Source organism: Filicampus tigris, chromosome 2 (genome assembly GCF_054856515.1).
Source record: "Filicampus tigris isolate MCC_2025a chromosome 2, RoL_Ftig_1.0, whole genome shotgun sequence".
Taxonomy (NCBI): Eukaryota; Metazoa; Chordata; class Actinopteri; order Syngnathiformes; family Syngnathidae; genus Filicampus; species Filicampus tigris.
The window spans coordinates 17,491,556-17,514,079 of record NC_141218.1 but is presented as its reverse complement, the minus strand read 5'-3'; the positions used below and the strand labels follow the sequence as shown (position 1 = coordinate 17,514,079).

The following is a 22,524-nucleotide window of genomic DNA, read 5'->3' as shown; positions in this document are numbered from 1 at the left end:
AATCAGTGATTTCATTTCTAGTTTGCATTTCTTCAGAGTGAAGAGATGATTGCACAAAGGAAGAATTTGCTCCCTCCGGTGACTCCAGTTAGGCTCCAATTCGAGGCGGTGACCTCGTCTCGGGGGCGCTGACACACATAATTCGCCTGGCGATCAATTGAGCAAATAACTAATGAAAGCCCTGAGCGAGTATGCAGTCGGTGTCTTGTAGTCGGTGGAGGTGGGCCAGCACTCGCCGGGTTGTGATCTTTTTACGATTGGGAGTCCAAAGTCAACATTCCAAACAACCTCCAGCCTCAGGAAAGCTTTGCGAGGGTGAAAGTGATAGGAAATGGGAAAAAATGAGCACGAGAGTCGGGCTTTGAATGTCTTGCCCACATGCGGAGTCGTTCCTCTAGGTGGGTATCGTCCTTAAAATGAACTCTAATGATGCAAATGATGGTCTGCTGAGCAGAAATGGAGGCGGTGATTAATCAGAGCTTAGAGCTCTATCTTATTTCCTTCTTCTGCCCCTTGTGTGGAAAATGTCACGAACAGTGTGGTGCACTCACTTTTTCGATCCACCTGACATATTGAATGGCTATACACGCCTTCATCCACATGTATGTTAATATGTACAGTTGATTTTAAAAAAGGAATGGAAATGAAATGCAGGCTTAAAGATCCAATCTTTTAATTAGATGGAGAGGATTTAAAGGCCTCTCTTGGGTTGTGGATGTTTTTCTCCCTTCTTTTTCCAAACCAGTGTCACTCTACTGCTGTGGTTGACTTCCTGGCAGTGTGGACCATGATGTAATAGTGGAAAGGTCCCACTTATGATTCAGTGAGGAATTTTACATCTGGTCGTGGTTGGCTCGTTCCCTATTCCTAAATAAAGCCGAAAGAGTGCAGAGGGAGAATGAGAAGACAAATTAAATAAACATATTCACGAGTAATATCGGAGTTGTGGTAGTCATTACTAATCCCTGTCAAATGTACGCAGACCATTTTACAGTGCTGTTTACAGTAAGTCCCAACATAAAGAAAACAGTTTGAGTGTGAAGTACATCCTGCATTAATGCAGGAGGGTATAATTATGTAGACTTGACTTGAGGATTACAAAATTCTTCTTTCCAAATCGAGTTCTAGAGATCATTTTAGGTAGCAGTTTTCAAAGTGTGCTCGAGGAAAAAAAAAAAAATCGGGGATCGATCCCAAAACCTCCAGTTTGGGAAACGACCACTCTACCACTGAACCATTCCGCCCCGATCAGTCTATTTTCTATTGCACTACTACTCATTAGGGTCCGCCTAACCAATCTGACTGAAATATATTAGGTGTGTCAAATTAGTGCATTAATTGCGATCAATTAACTACAGTCAGAGTTAAAGCGTTAATTTATTTAATCGCATTAATCTCAATTTTAATCTCTACTCTTTCTGTATGATGATGAGATCCATTTTGTGGCATAGAGCCTGTGCTTGCGTTGTTGGTGGTGTAAAAAAAACAAATGGTCAATGTCACACCCTCAAGTGGACACTGATTGGCTGTCATTGTGTTCTGCATAACCTGATCGACTCCTATTGTAGGTGGGAGGGCAAGTTCAGGAGCAGAGAGAAGACGTGAAAATGGAGGAGCATGTGAGAGTTGTTGGTCTGATGAGTGGTAAATTTAAAAAACACCCTGACTGCACTATTGATAAAGGCAGAGTGATATGCCTTCTTTGTAAGAAGGACTATTCTGAGCAAAGAAGCAGTTCAAGCCTACCACATAAATGCAAAGCAACCAGCTGCGACTAAAGCCACAGCTAATGATAGCAACGAAGACACTAATGTAGCGAGCCACTGCAAAGCTCTTTGCCAAACTAAACTCTAGAACAGCCCGCGTATGAGCAAGTCTGCGACCGACGCGCTGATAAATGTTCTTGCCAAGTGAATAGTGATGAACTGCAGGCCGATCAACATAGTTGAAGACAAGGGATTAATTGAGATGTTGCAAACAGCATCCAAAGTACCATCATACAAAGCTGTCACCAAATCAGCTTTTTACCATTTGAAAAACATCAACAGAATTAATAGTTTTCTCTCCCAGAAAGACCAGGAGAAAATTTTAAATTTTAAAGTCTCTACACTGGCTTCCTGTCACTTACAGAATAGTTTTTAAAACTCTACTGATTGTTTACAAATCCTAGAGCAGTTTAGGCCCAGAATACACCTATCATCTTCCAAACCGCTTATCCTGTATAGGGTTGCGGGGAGGTGCTGGAGCCTACCCCAGCCGTCAACGGGCGAAGGCAGACTACACCCTGAACTGGTCGCCAGCCAGTCCCAGGGCACACACAGACACCGTCACTAAGGAACCGATCCCACCCTGCCCGCACACAACTCAGGCGGAATACACTTATGATTTGTTCAAAGAATATAAACCCAGCAGGGCCCTCAGATCCAAGGACTCAGGTCAGCTAGTCCAGACTAGAGTCCAGACCAAACATGGGGAGGCAGCATTTAGCTGTTATGCTGCAAAAAAGTAGAACAAACTGCCAGTGGAGATTAAACTTTCACCAAATGTAGACACTTTTAAATCCAGGTTAAAAACATTTCTGTTCACAAGCGCCTATGCATGAAATCCGCACAGTATTTTTTTCATTTTCTTTTACTTTTTTTTTTTACTTATCTTGCTTTTAATCATTTTAAACTAATTATTCTACATGTTTTTTATTTTTGTAATTCTTAATGTTCTATTTCTGTTTCTCTAATGCTTTTGATGTTTTATGTAACGCACTTTGAATGGTCTTGTGCTGTGCAAATAAACTTGCCTTGCGTTGCTATGCATTACAAACCACCATGCAGGACTGCAGTGATGACTAAAATCAGCAAGATGTATGACGATGAAAAGAAAAGCAAGCTTGATATTTTGTGGGGGACTTCAGACAAATTTTGTTATAACCGCAGATCACTGGACCTCGGTTAACCACCGGTTATTTGAGTTTGGGTGGAACTTCAACTCATTTTGCACTGATCGTCGTGAAAACAGAAACCAGGGACTTGGCTGATGAATGCGAAAAACAGTTCCTCAAGGTGGTAAATGACTGGGTAATTGAAAAAAAGATATACACCATAAATAAAGATACATGCATACAAACAATGGGGGGCTTTGGGTCTTTTCTCAGCAATTTTTAAGTGAGATGAAAAAAAAATAGATTGATGAGATCAATTTATTAATCTCTCGATTTTTTTAATTCTATTGACAGCCCTAACTATAATACAACATTGAAGTGTGTGCTGTGTAGCTATAGTTGGGTTTACTTTATTTAAGACTCTGTTTGTGTGACTATAGTCACAAGAATGGCTCACTTCCAATAAATGCTTATCTCAACTGAATTATGGCCATAGCTAAGTATATCTTAGCATAGTTAAGTGTGTCCATCTGTTCTCAAAGTAATATGGCTTCCCACTCACGAGGAAGCAACCAGTGCAGGTGTAGAAGAGCTCTAGAATTCAGTTAGTGACTTTTAATGGGCGCCTGGCCCGTTTCTGTGGCACGGATTCACTCTGTGACGATTTTATTACCTCGTTTTCAGGGGCGCTGTATGGCCACTCTTCTAAGCTGTTTATGTCTGCTGAAGATAAAAGAAAAATCATTGCTTTATTACACAGATGGAGAGGGTCTGTTTACAGAGCAGGCCCGCATCAAATAACTGAACTGCCTTATTGCCTATAAGCTGTCCCGTGTGTAAAATAGCATTTTCCATCTAACCCCAGTGTTGGTGACAATATTTCATACCCAGATAACATTTCTTCTTGCTTGGCTTCTTGTTAACATTGCAGCGCAGATGTGTCGTGTCCTCTAACTGCATCAAAGGAACATCATGAGCACCATTCAAGCAGATCTGCTGGAGCACATTGTATGATGAGGAAAGTCCCCTCTGGTGACTGCCTAAGCAGCTTGGCTTGAAATGAAGTGTAAAAGACGGCCTGCAGCGACATCTGGTGGTAAAATAACATATAAACACAGTAACAGCCACAAGAATCAGATACTGTACCACATTACAGTATTGTATATCTTTAGCTGCAGCTCAGGTTCTTACCAGAACAAAGAGATCAGAACATATTGTTCCAGTCCTAAAGATTTCACACTGGCTTCCAGACTGTCTAACGAAAAAAAATAGTTGAGTGAACTCAAAAATTCAAGGCAACAAACTCCAATAAAAATGTAAATTGGTAAAAGATATGCTCATGTAATATAAATCCAGAAGGATTCTGAGGTCAACAGACGGGTCAATTAGTGGAGCCCAGAGATTATATATGAAATGGAAAAAAAAAGATGCCCTTCCTTCATCGTTGTTTATAAATTGTTAGTAGCGTTTGATGCGGGTTTTTTTACCTTTACCTGTACTACTTTAAGCAGTCCCCAACCAACGGGCCGCTGACAGGTAACCGGCCGCAGCGTGCCCCACAGATGAAAGAAAGAAATTTATAGTACTTTCGGTTTATTTACTATCTGAGGCTGAAAAATACTTTATTTTGGAAAGTGAACGGATTATCCATTACATCAGTCTTGGACTGACTCTTGACAAGGTGTCTCACGCAACGCTAATATTAAATTCACAAGCTAGCAAAATTAGTAAAATAGATCAGACATATTTGGAAAGTTTCTTTGCAATCGAAAAAGGCCCAGTGAGGATTCAACACAAGAGCCTATGCCCAATAAGAAAATAAAGGTGAATTTCACAGACAATTCCAAAATACCTACTTGAAATGTGGATTTATGGCGATTAAAACGCACGAACGAAGCCTTCTCTGCAAATATATGGCGATCGAGCGCCACTCCAATGAGTCAATTCAAACTGATTGTCTACAAATGTGCCTTGAGTAAAGCGTATCATACTTGTTGTCTAACCGTATTGGGTTAAGAAGTCATTCAATATTGTTAATACAAAATAAAAAACCTTTGCAAGTTAGCACATCATCTCAACTCTTTTGCAGACGTTATCAAGCAAAGTAAACGCATACCGATAATCAGGCTTTCATTAGTTAATCATCATCATTCATTGCCAAAGACGACTATAGAAGATGCCAAATATCCATTTTAACTGGGAGCTGGTAGTTTAGGCATTTTCCTCGCTTCCAAAGCCAGCAAAAAACAGATTATAGGATGTCTCTTAAAGGTTACCCTGAAGAGCTTTTTCCCCCTTTTGGTCAGTCTGTTCAAAAAACGATGGCCAACACCCGTAAATGTTTAACCTGTTCAATGTTAACGATAAAATCTTTATGGGCGCGATCAACGCCGACTAAGCCCCGGGCTTGCTTGAGATGTAAAATATAACTGCCAATTAGGTAGCGATCTGAAGCTTGTGCTGTTGACTGACACAAACAAACATCGCGTTGTTGTGTTAAGCGTTTGTATCACGTGATTCCAAGTCATGAATCACCCAAAAAAAATGCTAAGGAGCACGTTTGAAAGCACAATAAATAGGTACCTGACAAGGCACAAGTCTAGCTTTTTCTATTTCGTCTTGAGTCTGGATGCTCCTATGACACCCTGCTCCCTCTCAGTCACAGGTTAATCTTAGTACTCAAGACAACTCTGCGGTCATCAACACATTTACTGAAAAGTACACATGCCAAATTTTTCCTCAGCACCGGTGTGGTTTGTCTTTTAAAATCTGTTAAGAAAATTTTGTGTTTAGCCCACTTAACCCAACATTGATGCAAAAAGATATCTGCATGTGCAGTTTGGCTAATCAACATTGTGTTTTGCATATCAATACATACACATACATGTGATTTCAAATAGTGAGCCCACCCTTAAAACTGTAACTTGAAAGTATCATGAGTGGCAGCACGTCTGGTATTTTTCTTTTCAGGAGACAGGCTCTCTGCGTAATCAGTGTAATTCGTACACATTATGTTTTTGTATGACTTCCAACTCATTTCCTGACTTGATACACAAAATCACCAGTTTGTTCAAGGATATTACTTTTATTAGGCAACACAGAAGAACTCGCTTATTTTCTCTTCATTTTACCAAGGCTACAAATTGGAACCAAAAGTGACAGCAGCTTACAACACCAAGACGGCAAATCAAACAGTATAGCTCAAAAAGACAAGTCGTACTGTCATGTGCAGAGCTTCTCGTAGTGTCAACAGTTAGTTCTCTATTTGCCAAAGAACAAAGCAGAGTACGGCAGCATGTGTACAATGACAATTGTAATATTCATTATAGATGATCCATGCGGGTTTGCAACGCTATTGTCTGGGAAGCTACAGGCGTGGTGTGTGTGTGTAAGTGAGAGAGAGAGGGAGAGAGAGAGCATGTGAGTATTATGGACTGTGCTGATTCGATTTCCTCTTCTGCCGGCCAAGTTTCAAGTAAATTCCTTGTTCCTGCTGTTTTATGCATTTCATCGTAACTGCAAACAGCTTCAGGACAAACGGTTGCTTTGAATTAGATACAAAATAGATACTTGAGGCGAAGCGAGGTGGGGAAAATAATGCAGCAGCGAGGAGGGTACAGTTAACTACGAGTCTCCCATATTATACTGACATTTTATAGTACAGGACTACTTGTGAAGTCAGGTTGGACATGACAATCTTATCAGTTTATACTCATCTAGTAATGTAAGATGAACTGTAGCTGATAATGCAACAAAGGCCAAAACTGCAAAGTAAACCAAAACTGGGTCCACCCTGGGTTTACAAACTTCTGTGAATTTTCAGAATTTTAAGTTGAACACTTTCTGTGGGAATTTATAGGAACAAATTGGTATGAATGAGGAATTTACCAAAATATAGGTTGATATTTTATAGGGACCTTAAATGTAGTTGGTAAGTCGTTTTTTTGTATTTTTGCGAGCATAAATTTGAGTTATGCGCTAGCTTCAAATACTCAATTGAAGTGGAAAGTCAATTCCCATTCATTCCATGTAAAGTTTCTTCCATAATTCTACATCCTAACCTCCCATGGAAACTGGCCAGAAATTTTAAAGTAATTTGCGACCCTCAACAATGTTGGATATTTGTTCATACTATTAATGGGAATAAGAAATAGTTTGAAAATGTTAGGTTTGGAAGCCAACACTCTTTGTGGGCATTCAGGGGACGAGCGGTCCCAGCCTCAACTCGACGTGGTGCGTCAGCCAAATTGCCTTGGCGGTGACGTCGGCACCCTCCTCGCTCGGCCTGCTGACGGGAGCGGCCAGGTCCCGGAAGTCGTGTCGGATCTTAAATGAAACTGTGACATCCGCATCCTCCTCTTTGCGGGGGATCACTTTGATGAAGAAACCAATCTTGTTGGATTTCCTGAAGGCAACAACGCTGTGGAGGAGACCAGAAGAGGTGAAGAGTTGAGCCGCAGTTGGAATTCTCTGGAAGTGTGTGTGTGTGTGAGACACTTACTCCGGGTCATCCTGGAAGTCCTGAGGTTCAGCCAATTCATCATACTCAGCGGCAGCATCCTTCCCTGCCAACACCAGCTCCTTGCGGGGCACGATGACCTCCAGGACAAACAGCCAAACATTCAATCCTCGCCTCTTGCATGAGGTCACCCGGGAGCCTCATCTTTATCCTTCCCATCCCGATTCAACTTTACAAATGCTTAGAATCATGTCTCCAACTCTAAATGAAATTATATTTAGGGGTCATAGCGTTCAGAGTTGAAATGAAACATGGATGTGGATAGAACAAACAATATCATTGATAATGCTCAAATTTCACATGTCCTCATGATTCATAAGGAGGAAGCTTTGTGACCAGAAACAATTGTGTAAAATGCATGCTCGAAGATGACCGCACTTCCCCCACTGGGAACTTTCTAATTGTCTTTCTTGAGTCAAGCCACATGTTTTGCGTTGGACAAAAATCCCACAGCACGACCCAGGTTATTGCTGTTTAAACCGTTAGTCAACTCAAACAGATTTTTTTAAAGAATATGTTCTATGCAGGCCCACTAGTTGAAATGCAGCATTCTGATTAATATTGTGTTTGTGGAAAATTAGTTAAACAATAAAATCCAGATATTAGCCATCTTTTGGGACGGCCATTTTGTCACCTCTGTTGACTGAAAATGACATCACACACCCCTAAGGGTATGTGATGTCATGTTCAATCGACAGAAGTGACAAAATGGCCGCCACCTGAGATGGCTAAAAACGGGTGGATTTTGCTGCTTAACTCATATTTCATATTAACTTATTTCAATTAGTGGAACTGCATTGAACATATTCTTGAAAAAATATATTTGGGGATTTCCGGGGCAGTGCGCAGCGAGATGGCAGCGTATTGTAGAGCTCCTGAGTCGATTTGATAATTATTTCCCCGCAAAACGATGAAAATATCTCAATTTAAATTGTAAATTAACAAGAAATGAGTGGGGGACGAGGACAAAAAAGTTTGAAGAAAAGAACGATCCCGGAGACCAGAAAGATTATGAACTCGGAGACGAAGCAGCAGGTGACGATAATGGCGGCGCTGACCAGCACCACTTGCTACTCGAAGGACTTGCCGCGATCACGAAAGAAATACGAGACCTCAAAAAAGAGTTCAAAGAGGACTTTTTGATATTCAAGGATGAACTTAAAATGGAGGTGAGGCAAGAGTTTGCCGAATTTGTGGAGGAAATGAATGTGAAGATGGCATAAAATATCGCGGAGACGCAGCGGAAGGATATTGCCGAAGCACATGCGAGAGTGACGCAGTTGGAAGAATGGAATGCCGATGCTAAAGAAGCTATCCTCGCTTTATTAAGACGGCAAGAGAAACTACAAGACAAGATGACTGAAATGGAAGACGGTGTAATTTGAGAATCTATGGAGTGGAGGAAAAGGATAACTAATCGTGCCGGACTTGGTGAAGGAACTTCTACGTCGAGAGGTTACGGATGACACGGAACTTAATATTCAAGGAGCGTACACAAGTCTCGGAAAGAAGCCGCCGCCCGATGCACCTCCGAGATCCATTGTGGTCAACTTTCTTAAATACGAGACAAAAGAGGACATTTTGGCTAAAGCATGGAAAAAGAAAGTACAAGTCGAAGGGAAACTAATCTTTTTTGACCATGATTACCCCCACCGAGGTGTTGAAAAAACGGCAAATCCTACTCTGAGATTAAAAAAGTTCTGAAGGAAAAAAAGATACGCTTTCAAACACCCCTCAGTAAGATGAGGATCCACTGGTCGGATGGCCCCAAAGTTTACAACAGCGCGGAAGAGGCAATGCGGGACATTAGGAGAAGAGGACTGGCGGTTGGTGGACGGAACGAGGATGCTGGCGGTGATGAGTGCTCACTCAAGGGACGCATCAGGGCCTCATCATGGCAACGACTCGGCGGGAGACATGGGACAAGTGCACAGTCCAACGCTTCGGATTTCAACTGTGACACGGCAAATCGTGCAAGGGAAAAGCTGCAGGAATTCAGAAGAGTAAAGGACAATGAATAATCAGGTCGGTTGTGGGGGCTGGGCTGGGTGAGTAAACAGAGACACATTTTTATTTGTTTTTTTTTTCTTATTATTATTATTCAAATAACAGTACTATTTTATTTACTATGATGACTATTTTTATTTATTTTCATATGGGAGTGAGATTCCAATTTGCGGTACAAGAAAGACAGATACTGTAGGCAATTTTTAAAAAAATTATTATCCTGTTGGACTTATCCAGTAAGATGGGTGGACCTATTTCAGGTGTATCCCTAACCGCTAGAGGGGGCCCTTTTCTCTTTAAAGGCCACCCCCCACCCCCCTCCAACAGGGAGACAGGACCTAGGGAAGTAAGGTCCACGTATGTCGGAAAGTTTAGTTTTGGTATTTGTATTTGTATTTGTACAAGTGTTGTTCCTGTTATTTGTGGGTGTTTATTACAGTGAAGGGGCCAGAATTCATTTCAAAGTAATGCAAGATAATGACATCATGGTGTTGTCACTTAATATTAATGGTTTGAAAACGGTAATAACAAAAAAACAGATAACGCCTTGTCCAAGTTTAGAAAAGAGAAAATACATGTTATATTTCTTCAAGAGAAACACTTATCAAAGCAGGAGCATCTAAAATTTAAAAAATTGGGGTACAGGAACTCATTCTCCAGTTCCTTGGGCCAAACACACAAGAGGGGTGTTATGATTTTGATTTCCAATAAGGTCAGGTTTGAAGTACTGAAAGAAGTTGGAGATAAGGAGGGAAGACATCATGATTAACGTGAGACGACGGAGGAAAGGAAAACCAGAAGAAAAATATTTTTGGGAGCGAAGTTCACTCACTTTGCAAGCCTAAAAGACTGCCAGTGTCCAAGTACTTTTGTCCAGCATTAGTGAGTGTTTTGGTATTTTGCCATTGGCTTGATACTATTGACAGACAGTATACTGAGCGGCCATTATGTAAATGAAGCACTTTGATGATGTACATTTGATTCCATCTGCTCGCCACTTGCGATCAAGAGGCATTTTTAATGAAATTCTTACCTTCCTCTTATACTTGTGTGACAGTTAACTGGCATGGGGTGCATCAGTTTCACCTGTCCTCCATCACCATTAATGAGCGTTTAAAGAGTTTCATTAATTTTTACATTATCATATTAGAACTGGTTAAAGCTTGCTTTTACTTTTATGACAATTAATTATCCTTTGGGTGATGGCAACAATTTGGGCTAAGTAACAAATTACTTCCAAATAATTGACCTCAATGGGAAAACGCTGTTGCCAGTCCGAGGTGAAGCCCGCCTCTCGCTCAATAACAGCTGGGATACGCTCCAGCTCACTGTTGACCCTGCAGACCTTTACTGACGCTGTGGCAAATTACTGTCAATTCTGGAACTATCAGACTTTAAAAGGCACTGTATGAGCGCCATATTGAGGGGAGTGATCACTATTTTCTGTCTGTTGATTCCGGGGCCGTTAAATCGAGGTTCCACTGTACTTTTTGTGATATTTTTGTTTTGTGGTGTGCCATGAGGTATGCGCCCTGACTGAATAAAGGTTGGCAAATACTGATTTGGAGCATTTAATGAATTGAACATGAATGGTTTTGGGAATGTAAGGGACAGAGTTATAAGAGTTGGAGTTTTCATTATAGGTAGTTTTTATTTCATTTTGCCTTTAAAAAAAAATTTTTTTTAATCAGTTTTAATTTTTTTAGAGCAGGGTTGTAAGTTTTTATTATTTTTTTCAAAAAAGCCTTGTTTTATTTTTTTTAATCAGTTTTAGTATTAGTTTTAGATGTTTTAATATATGGAATATTCATGGGTCACAAGATTAAAAAAAAAAAGGTCCCTGAGTACTGTGTAATAAAGTCAACTACGATTCACAAATGACTAGTTGACCTTTCAGTTAGTTTTACAACCATAAGATGTAGGTTGAGTATGTTTTCTCTCTTTTTTTAAGCCTTTTTGTTTTTATTTCATCATAAAAAATATTTAAATACCCCACAAAGAAGGCCAAAGCTGAGATTCGAACCCCAAACCTTAGAAATGTGAGGCAGGTAAGCTAAGCTCAGTTTTGTAATATAATTGTAATACTACATCGCAATGTGGATCCTGACTTGAGTTCTGCAAGTTCCTGACATGACTGATGTTGCCGTGTCGCCTCCCAGCATAAATGTGCAAAATGAGCATTTCATCCATTGAGTCATGAGCAAACTAGTAGACTGCACGGGTCAGCAACGTCATGTCACACCTAGAGGTGAGCCAAGCCACCCCCCCCTCCCCCTTACCCTTTATTTTTGCAAGAGCTGGTCAATGTAAGCAGTCAAGCACGAGGCCCTGCAGGTGTTTGAATATCAAATGAAGCAGAAAGACAACCGCGCACTCACTTTGGCCGCAAAGCGTCTCGAAATGGGTCAAGCTCTTGTTTTGGCCAGGAGCTCTGACTTATCTAGTCAGAGCCTGTGACTTCATCATTAAAAGAGGCCAAGACAAACAGGCTGTCGCGGTGGGCCGGGCCTCGGAGCGGCCGCCGGCAACATGCGACTCAGCGGACCGTCCCCGGATGGAATCACAACGCCGGTCATTGTGCCTGCGACAGCTGACAAATGGAAGTCAAACTGGATCTGACTCCCCTGTGAGACAAATACTGCCAGGTCCAGATGGCCGCGGTAAGATGGCAGAACTGACCACAGTGCTCAAATTCAAAGCACTTTTTAAACAAAGTTATGTCTTTTTTTTCTTTTTAACACACTGTACATTGGCTATAAAAAGTCTATGCGCTTACTTACTACTTGTAGACATTTATCATTGTTTTGTGTTCCCCTTCACTCTGACAACTCGCCCTTGCATGCCTGCATGTGTGTCACCTTGTTCCGTTTAAAGCAGAGTAACTGGAATGTCCCCTTGAGGAATTCTAATCAGTATAATAAGGGGGTGAAGGGTTGTAATGATAATTAAATGTACGGTCAGATTTTTAAAAATTGTGTGATGTGCAATATAATGTATAATTTTACATTCTAGTCTTTCAATTTGGTCCGTTAAAAATAAAGAACATTATTACATAGCTAAAAACTCACTTTGCTGTTTGTTGTGTAGTATTTTTATAAATAAGCCTTGAATTCAACTTCTTAGTGCTGGAAGTAAAAGCAAAACTGTGATTTTCTTCAGCTTCTTATGTTTCATAAAACAATGATACGTAAATATGTGAACTGCACTTCTTTAAGCACTGAACCAATTGAAACACTATATAAATGAATAAATTAAATACTTTGATTTGGCTTTGTTTTTTTCTATAGATACTGTATGTATGAGTTCAGCCCTAATTTGGAACCACAATGTCTGTGTTTTTCTTCATGGACACGCAAAATCTCTCCTGTACAGTCCTAAGGGACGCTGCCACTTTCCTTGCCTCACTAACAGCCAATGTGCCACTATTACAGGAAGGTACGTTTATATTTTGTGTATCAATGCCAGAGGGACGAGGAACTGCGGTTATACTTAATTTCAATGGCACCCCTGGCCCGTTAGCTGAAAACAACACACATTATAAGCAAAGCACGCAACTGAGATCGGAAATCCCAGAATAGAAACGATTTCCAAGGCCAATGAACGTTTGGATTAGCTGCGCAAATATGATCCCAAAGCGTCAATGAAAGCCAAATAACTATTTTTTCTCGCCCACAGTTGCTCACTTGGCCAGGTAGCCTTCCACTGCGGCATTTTCCTAAAGTGCTGCTGACTGCTGATGTTGCCGTGAGTAATTCACTTCAGCCGCAGGATGAGGCAAATTAACAAAAACATGCCCGCAAAGACATGTCAGTTAATTACAGCTGGCTGTTGTATTTTGATGTGTTTTCTTGTCTTAATTAAGAAGTTACTCTAAAGCATGTATATTTAACAGGTGCAGCATAGTAAAAAGGGAGCTCTGTTTTGCAGGAACTCATAATATTCAAATAAACCATAGCTATTTAATACCATGATAAAGAGCTCCCGAGGGGAGGGACTGCTGTAATACCTCCGCAGTGCTGTTGATGTCATCAGGATCTTCCTCATCACAAGACACCAGCGTGACATGGGTGACGTTCTCCACTGGGTTGGTCAGAGTCAGCAGCACTTGACTCTCCTACACAGACAAGAAAGCAAAACGTTCAGCTCACATCACTAATGCTGCATGGAACCAGCCATGGTTTCCATGGACATTTCATTAACATTTGTGTTTGAGACATTTGGTCAAAAAAATATCAGAATGAGATTGTTCGTTATATTACAACATGCACAAATGTACACATCCATCCATTTTCTAAAAAGATTGCCCTCATTAGGATGTGGGTGCACTGGAGCCTATCCCATCGGCCTTTCGGTGGGAGGCGGGGTACATGTGGACAAACAATTCTTTCCTACATTCACACCTATGGGCACATACATTGGAGGCATACAACCTAACCACTACCCATATGGACAGAAAGAATAAATGATGAACATAAGTGCAGCCCATTAAGCGATCCCTTTTTCAAACATTGAATTAGACAGACTCACCTTCATGTAGCGCAGATTGGGAATGGACATAATTCTAACTTCAGGGATGTAGCTCCTACAGAAGGAAAGGCACAAACGGATTTATAGCTCATTACAAAAACAATTGCAGAAGTCACAAAAGACGTTTCATTTTATGTGCCAAATGAAAAACAACAAACACTACAAACAGTAATAGAAAGCAATAGAAAAGAAACAGCCCCGGGGGTAAGACTGCAAATAAAAGCATTTCTCGAATAAATCCAAATTGCCATAGCCAAGACAAAGAAGCAACAAAGAAAAACACTGGTAATTTCTGATTACATACTAAAAATATATTACTTAAATTTATATTCCAAACAACATTTCCACAAATCATTACAGTACAGTATACTGCAATGACACTAAAATATCTTCACTGCTGCAAACACTTTGCAGCCACGTCATCAGGTACACTTTCACATTAACAATTTATAAGAAGGACAACTTGTTTACTGAATCTCATAAAAGGGGGCAGGTATGCCTAATGGGCATGAGCGACGCTCGACACTTACACAGCCACCAATTGAATTTTAAACTTGATTGAAGTCGGATTGAATTCGGGCTTGCTCAGGTTGTGCTCACATTTCTGAGGGGCGGAACAATGAACAAAAATATAAGCATTAAAGTCAATTCAATCTAAAAATATCATCTGAATTACATCAGAGTGTTGCTGACTGACCCTGCAGCGCAGCGAGCGCTTCATTAGGAGGTGTTTGTGCCGCGGGTGGAGCTGCGAGGCTCCTGCGGGCTGGAAGTCCGGCTGCAGGAGGCGCTGGCGCAGCCGGGTCACTACGAAAAGGAAACAAATGGAATGAACAATCATCTCAACACGTATTAGATTTTGGGTACAGTTCTGGGACTCTAGCTACCATTATTGGTACCATTGAGGATTTTTTGTGTGTAATAATAGGGATGAGCGAGTATTGATACCAATATCGCGTCGGGCCGATACCGGTTTTATTTCAGGGTATTGTTTATTCATCGAGGATGCAGATACCAGCCACCGATACTTAGGCAAAAAAAAAATCTGACATGGAGTAAGACCTCCCTGCCAGTAGGTGGTGCTACACTACAGCCGTTTGACATGTTGGCGAATAATCGTGTGCATCAGAAAGACAGATAGGTCTTTGTTCACAATTATCTGCCATTGTGTTAATTCAAAATTGTATGTATCAAAAGTACTAGTGGTATCAGTACTTGGTATCGGTGAGTAAACAAGAGTGAAACTCGTACTAGTATCAGTTTGAAAAGTAGTTGTATCGATCATCCCTAAATAGTAGTTATTCGTTACAAGGATGCCGTGGCACCTTACTTGACTTAATTTGTTAGAAAATGATTATCTCTGAATGACCAACACGTTGTTGCCCTTAACCCATTAAGGACGGAAGCGCATAACCGCGTTTCTATCATTACAGCCGGGAGCCCTGTTGCATGTTTCTCCCTTTAAAGCCGGAGAGCGTATACGTCATTTCTTTTTTAATCAGATTCTCGGTCTCCTAGCCAATGAAATGCATCAGAATATACATGTGACGTGTCGTGAGTTGTCGGAGGATATACGGAATTTTTTCGAGGAGTAATGGCGGCACAGTTGATCGCGGAAGCTCTTGCTATAAGTCACGGCAGTGATATAGATGACACGTTTGCGGACTTTAAAGCCGTGAAACCATCCCAACGTGATGTATGGTTAAGATTTATGTTCGTAGACAATGACGATTTCAACGTCTTTGTAATAGAATACAGCATTTCTAATTACCACTCGATTTAAAAAAAATTAAAAATAGTGCTTCACTTGCATCTTCGATTCAAACAGTAAAGATGAATAAACTCAGGCCTGTGTGAAAGCCACGTGTCTAAGCTCTCAAATTCTTTTGGAATTATGTTTATATCTGCTAAAGGGGCTGAGATATTAATTATTTTGTAGGTGGCGAAAATGTCAGGTTTTCAAGGGTGACTCCAGAGACGACCGTAGGTTTTAGAGAGATGTCTCACGAGGCGCTTCGGGCTTTAATGGTTGAATACAACAGACTAAGTCATACCTTCCTGTGAATATATGAGATTTCTGTTCAGTTAAAAATGGCCAGATTTCACACTGAGTGAGTAAATTGAGACAAAATACCTTTTGTGACATTTTTGTTGGGTGGTGTGCCAGGAGATTTTTCTGATGTAAAATGGGTGTCTTGACTTGCCACTGATGAATTTGTGTTTTCGCAGTCCAGCCATTTAATCCCAGGAATTTATTTATATATTTTTTTCACATTTTTTTCAAATGTTAAGGTAAAAGAGAGTCTGAAAATGTCTGGAAGTAAATGAGTTAAATGAAACTAATTAGCTGATGAAATGTAATTATATTATTGGATAGTAACATAGGTGACATTCCTTGTATTTTACAGCTACGCATTTAATAAGGAGGACTGCCTTCAAACTTTCTTTAAAGAAAAAACCTGAATCTTCTTGCACCTGTCAGACAATATTTTATCCCTAACCTTTACTTGCAGTAAAGTACTTGAATGCTTGCATGATTTCTTTCACACGTGGCAGATTTCATCTTTTTTCAAAGGATTTTTTATGGGATTGATATCAAGACTCTGCTGGTTAAACATATTTTTCCTTCCCAACTGCATTCTTGTGAATACTTAAGAGTGGAAAGCTGTACCCTCTGGCAAGCAGATGGGCCTTGTGTAGCAATCTTCAGGCAGAGGCTCCACCTCGTCAAGAGCCTGGGCAGGCTCGATGGTGATCTCCCGCTGGTCCTCGCCTTCTTTAAGGCTGCAAAGCAACATGTCCAGCTATCAATATTCCCATCCATCCATCCCTTTTCCACACTGCTTGTCCTCATTTGTGTCACGGCTGATGGAGCCTATCCCCGCAGGCTATGGGCATGTTTTAGGCACATGTTATAAATACTTCCTTATAATGAATTTCCATTTGACTACTAAGCCACAATTATCTTCAAGTGTCAATGATGCCGCACAATCCCACATTTTAATAAAAAAAAATGTATATATATATTTACTTAAGTGTATGATGTAAAATATAACTCACGAAAGCCCGGCCAGAGTGGAAATGGGCGCTCCGGACCTCTGCCGCTGCAGTCGTGTTCCAAGGCCATACTTTTCCTATATGACCGAGGAAGAACAGGATCATACATTTGGTCTATTCAACACAAGTAGGGCTCAATCTACATCTACATCTTTTCCTCTAAGGACTACTTTTAAAGGAAGGTGTTGTCTACAGTATCAAATAAAATGGACAACATGGGGAACAACTGTCAAGCAAGACAAATGAAAATGTCAGAAGCAATGAATTATATGGTGAGAGACAAAAACCTTTCTGGTGAGGATAACAGGAGAGAATTCAAACTGAAATTGTTGTATTGTGTTCGTATGTTTTCATGCTAAGTTGTACAGTGTGTTACTTTATTCTTATTATTTTGTAATCTAATGACAATTCTCAAATTATATCAGATTTTAACAAGATGTATTAAAATAGAGATAAAAGATTTATCTTAATGTCAGTTTAACGTTTTACTTTTTCTTTCTTCGGGGTAAAAATTGAGTACCCTCAAAATCAATCAAACGAGTGCTCTGCATTTTTGAGGAAATTCAATGAAAAGGCATCAAGACCACAGCACATTTGGACATGACACAAAATATTCCAAAAAGGGGAAAAAAATAGCATAGTATAGCATCTCAAGTGATGTCAAATAACTTTGAAGCTTTGTGCAATAGTTCACAAAATCTATGTCTGTCTGAATATGTTGTTGAAATTTTGATTAGAATTTTTAGATATTTTGTTTTTCAACATTACATTTCATTTAGCTTGCCTTGGAGATGCAATTGCTCAGATATTCATAGTGCATCAAATGATGTCAATTTTCTTGGAAGCAAACTGTACACTTCTTTTTAAAACCCATGATTTTTAAAAATGTACAAGAATATACTTTTATATAAAAGAATGTGTCTCTTCTCCCCTGCTAACCAACACAAAAAGGCTCCACTGTGTGGCTATCATTTTACCACGGGGACATTCATGTGATCTGTGAGGTCACCCACTAACAAATAAGAGATCAAGCCTGCATAGTACATACTAAACTGCAAATAGGCAAATACAACTCACCACCACATGAATAGTGTGTTGCTGGTAGGGGTCAAAAACAAAATACCGTGGTGCATTAGCAAAGGAAAGGGGAGAGAATAAAGATGCATGAAGAAGATTGAGCAAACATTAGTTGACGTGCAATAGCAATACACAGCGCAACTTCTGGATTGGTAAACCGACATGTAGAACATCACCATTTAAGCGTAAAGGCAGACTGATTGTGTATTGATTTGATGGAACATTTAACTTTGTTATGCAAAGCATCGAAGGAATGTTTCTGAGGCAAATGTGTGATATACAACAATAAGTGTGCATGGACAGTGCTTAACAAAATTGTAGTGCATCTGTCAAAAATGAAGAAACCATCCAGCACCATGCGTTAATGTGTATTCTGAATGTGTGAGCTCTCAAAATTTTACAATTACAAACAATGACGACGACGTCAACTGAATTCACCCTTTTATGATTACCTCTATGAAAAGTAATCAAGCATAACATTCAACACCTATTTTTTTTTTTTTTGAAGTGCAAGTAAATAACTATCATTTGACAACCAAAACAAGAACGTGCTGTCCACTTTTGCAAATTATTTTTTTGAAGTGTACATTAGAAAATTCATGGATAACTAACTCATTTCAATTATATAATTTGGGCTGGAGTGCATCTGCCTATGGTGTACTAACTATAAGAGAAACATTAAAAAAATATTTTTTTATAACTTTATAATTTAGGGCACAGTAACATAAAATTGTACATTGGATGGTCATCTAAAAAAATTGTTCAGCACTGTATAAAACAAAAATGTAAGGCTGCTGTCACTAAATGCTTGTCAAGACTTTTTATATATTGTCACGCAGTACCTAAAAACAAAAAATAAAATGACTTAAGTCGTATTTTGACAAATGTATATACGGTATATATTTACCTTGAACATCTCATGATGTTGACTACAGTTAAACAGATCATTCAATTCTACCCCTGAAATGAAATTCTTAATAAATACAATCAATATTTGGTTCAGTTTTTGTGTTTTCTAAAACAAAATATTATAAATAAGATGAAAAAAAATTGGGCCATTATTTTATGATGGTGACAATATTTTTTTCTGATCGTATTACTCTTAAAACAAAGACATGACTTATTTTTTGCCCATCTTGCAAGGCTAAACAAAATATAAGTTAACCGATATATAAAATCAATCTTTCTTCCTTGTCACAACATTTTTCTGTACATTACACAATACCGGTAGTTCTGTGACATTTCCAAAAATTAAATATACAAGAGGCTTTTTGTGTCACAGTGGGAAGAGAGTACCGAGAAAGCCAGAGGCATGCACTGTCGTCTCCTGGCCAGCTTCTTCCTGTCTCTCTCCTGCTTCTCTCTGTGAGCCAGCTGCTGGTAATACTCCATCAGCTTGTTGATCTGAGACAAAGAAATTTATATCATGTACTTTTTTCTGGTAGTAAGATGACATGCAATTGGATGCAAAGGATATATAGTAAGTCAATGTATCGTGACAACCACCTGGATTAAAATGTAAGATTATTATATAGCAGTCTTTTTTTCACACCTAAAAGGCAAGTAAGGGCATTCGGTTGGTACACCATCAACCCCAACCTCCATTTCCTTCAACACTACATGGTTAAAATTAGACATTTCCTTTGCAGTTGATAAAGGCTTTATGATGCAAAAATTACACTCCAAAATTGATTAATTCAGTTCCCATTAAGTCCTATGAGGAGAATAACTTGTACATCTGAAAAAAATCTGAGGTCGGTCTCAGTCAGCATCCCCGAGCAAATTGTGCTCCACCACAGAGATACACTCTGAGCCGCTGACTGTTCTGCGAATTTGGCCAGAGACATCTACGCAGCACATGAAAACATGTGATAAACACAAGGCAATGTAAACAGGGAAGAGAGGGACAAACCCGCTGATTATGACAGTTTTCAGGCTCCTGCCACCCGCCGCTGGCTGCAATTAACAAAAACAGAATTAGAGGAAATGATCTTTAGACATGGGAACAGTCATACATAGCATAAATCACATCTCAGCACCCACCCACTGACTTGTCAGCCATTCCTACATCCCTTGAGGTCCAGCGGCAGAAGCCACAGGCCAGGTAGTACGCCTTTTTCATAGCAGTCTTGGTGGGGTCATCAGGCAGAGGAGCCGGGTTGTTGGTGGCCCGTGTCGACAGGGTGTGCATGCAACATGGGCAGTCAAAACAATTGGCACACCTGCAATAACAATAATGGAGTAATGTAAAATGTAAATAAGTATTACAAAAAGACCACTTTGGAGATATGTACTTAGAAGTGAAGTTCAAGTTAACCACACCTGTTCTTTTTCAGTTTAGCTTCTGCCGATGGCATGTTTTCCAAGCAGCTTGGGCAATAATGGGAGTCCACCTGATCAGTGAGTGGTTAGGGAGAAAAAATGAGAATCCAATTATTTGTACAGTGTGTAGACAACCTTGGAGATAAAACACTGGGTGGTGAACATTGTTGTGGAATGTTACACAAGATAGCAAAAAGAACAGTGAAATTAAACCTAATAAGAGGCGGACAAACTGTAATAGATATTGTTTAAATTTCGTCATAAAAATCGCAAAACTATCAAGCCGGTGAAAAGCAACAGTCAATAATGATGAAAATGTTAAGTTTAGGAAGCTGAATTTTGGCCTTTCTGGGTGTGGTGTTCCAAATCTGTACCTAAAATAACAAGCTTCGTTGGCAAATGAAATAGAACCTGTCTGTAGTATAAAACATTATAAATGTTTTCTGCAACTTTTCTTTCACATTAATGAATGAACTCATCAACGATTAACACATAGCAAACGCCAGACTAGTTAGCTTAAACGCCGATCGACGCGAGCGCTTGTAGTATAAACGGAAGTTAGCGCATTAACGAAGAGCCAATGAAATTAACGGATTGTTTGACAATTCGCGACTGTCAGGACGCGCAGCCAATGAATACACGAGACATTTCCACTTGAACCCGCCTTCCCGTCAACCTGTTAGCAAGCAGGCTAACAACAGAAGCCAAATGGAGGAGGAAAAAAAAGCTACAAAGCTAGCACATTAAAACCAATGGAGAAACCCAGATAACGTACCTCGTGAGACACACATTCTAGGGATCGTAGCTCACTGCAATAACGACAGTAATACAGTTGGGATAGAGAAGCCCGGATCTTTTTCTCTCCACGAACCAGATAGACGACTCTATCTGGCTGGAGAAGCGAAGCCATCTCTGACGGACTTCCACGGCGACTGTGCTTGTCACTGCTGGCTGGCCGGCTGTTCTGGAAGCCAAAACCAAGCTCAATGTTGACCTCTTGTGGTTAATGCTGTAACTGAATCCACAAATGAATACAGCGGATGTCTCGAGACACAATGAATGATCTTGTAAAAAATAAAGAAATTAAAATAATGGCTACAGTAGTTGGGTGTACGCTTGACGGGACTAGAATGATAAGTCAAGTGAGATCACTGAGCAAACTTCCTTCATGGATTATGTATACTTTTTTTGATAAATTGTACGAATGGATTCCAAATGTTATACATCATATTCATCCAGTTATTTTTTAAAGAAAAGAGTTGTAGAAATGTTTCCCTCCACGGCCATCCACTGTACATAGATTGGATCCATGTATTGTGTTACATTGTGGTATTGTGGTACAGAATCTTTCCAGTTAAGAGCTACAGTATACTCCTTTTAGCCTGCAATATTACAGTCTATAAAGTATGACCCAGATATCTCATTATAAATGTTTTCGGATATACATGCATTATCACCTAACATCCAGAGGGATTGTTGTGGACAAAATTAAACTAACCTTATACATCCTGCCAAAATTTCTTCATCTTAAAGGTGGATGTCAACCAAAACATTTTTTTTCAAGAATATGTTCTATGCAAGAGCACTAGTTGAAACAAGGCATTCTGATAAATATTGCGTTTGTGGAATAAGAGTTAATCTACTCGGTTTTAGTCATTTTGTCACTTCTGTTGACTGAAAATGACATCACAACTGCTCGGGGCTCAGGTAAGGACCAATCACGGCTGACCTGTTTTCTGAAGCTGAGCCGTGCTGCCCCACTTCAAATTAATTCAATTCAAATAATTAATTTTATTAATTAATTTCATTTAATTTAAAAACTCAATCTTGGTCTCATCATACCAGAGAATCTTGTTTTTCATTTTCTGGGAGTCCTTCACGTGTTTTTGGCAAACTCTTTGCGGGCGGGCTTTCATGTGTCTTGCACTGAGGAGAAGCTTCCGTCAGGCCACTCTGCCATAAAGCCTCGACTGGTGGAGGGCTGCAGTGATTGTTGACCATGTGTAACTTTCTCCCATCTCCCTACTGCATCTCTGGAGCTCAGCCACAGTGATCTTTGGGTTCTTTTTTACCTCTCGCACCAAGGGCGGCAAATGGCTGCAATGACACAGAAAGTGAAAAACTTCAAGAGGTCTCAATA

General features: G+C 39.9%; 1 protein-coding gene and 1 long non-coding RNA gene across 3 annotated transcripts; both read right to left on the bottom strand.

Annotated features, from left to right (window-relative positions):
* Nucleotides 1-707: 707 nt before the first annotated feature.
* Nucleotides 708-5,266, bottom strand: LOC147151634 (uncharacterized). Its single transcript, XR_015085730.1, has 5 exons — nucleotides 5,152-5,266; nucleotides 4,067-4,130; nucleotides 3,763-3,965; nucleotides 3,549-3,598; nucleotides 708-867 (listed from the first exon to the last, which is right to left on the bottom strand). It is a non-coding gene; the product is annotated as an uncharacterized LOC147151634 (long non-coding RNA).
* Nucleotides 5,267-5,940: 674 nt separating this feature from the next.
* dctn4 (dynactin 4) lies at nucleotides 5,941-21,367 on the bottom strand. 2 transcript variants are annotated; one of them, XM_086021377.1, is made up of 14 exons: nucleotides 21,160-21,367; nucleotides 20,385-20,455; nucleotides 20,106-20,284; nucleotides 19,975-20,018; nucleotides 19,359-19,466; nucleotides 18,063-18,083; nucleotides 16,989-17,062; nucleotides 16,600-16,712; nucleotides 14,626-14,735; nucleotides 14,459-14,532; nucleotides 13,929-13,983; nucleotides 13,408-13,515; nucleotides 7,377-7,474; nucleotides 5,941-7,295 (listed from the first exon to the last, which is right to left on the bottom strand). In XM_086021377.1, exons 1-14 carry the CDS (start codon nucleotides 21,292-21,294, stop codon nucleotides 7,073-7,075), a joined length of 1,413 nt encoding a protein of 470 aa, XP_085877503.1. In that variant the 5' UTR covers nucleotides 21,295-21,367; the 3' UTR covers nucleotides 5,941-7,072. The 2 variants fall into 2 exon arrangements, with proteins under 2 accessions (XP_085877503.1, XP_085877512.1); XM_086021386.1 differs by lacking the exon at nucleotides 18,063-18,083.
* Nucleotides 21,368-22,524: the final 1,157 nt, after the last annotated feature.

Bases quoted from the DNA above. Each gene is read 5' to 3' on its own strand.
- dctn4 (XM_086021377.1), bottom strand. From the start codon at position 21,294: ATGGCTTCGCTTCTCCAGCCAGATAGAGTCGTCTATCTGGTTCGTGGA. The intron at 18,084-19,358 runs GTACTCTCTTCC...GACCCCTACCAG, and splicing joins GCATGCCTCTGGCTTTCTCG to CAACACACTATTCATGTGGT. The intron at 17,063-18,062 runs GTGAGTTGTATT...TCGGTCATATAG, and splicing joins AACACACTATTCATGTGGTG to GAAAAGTATGGCCTTGGAAC.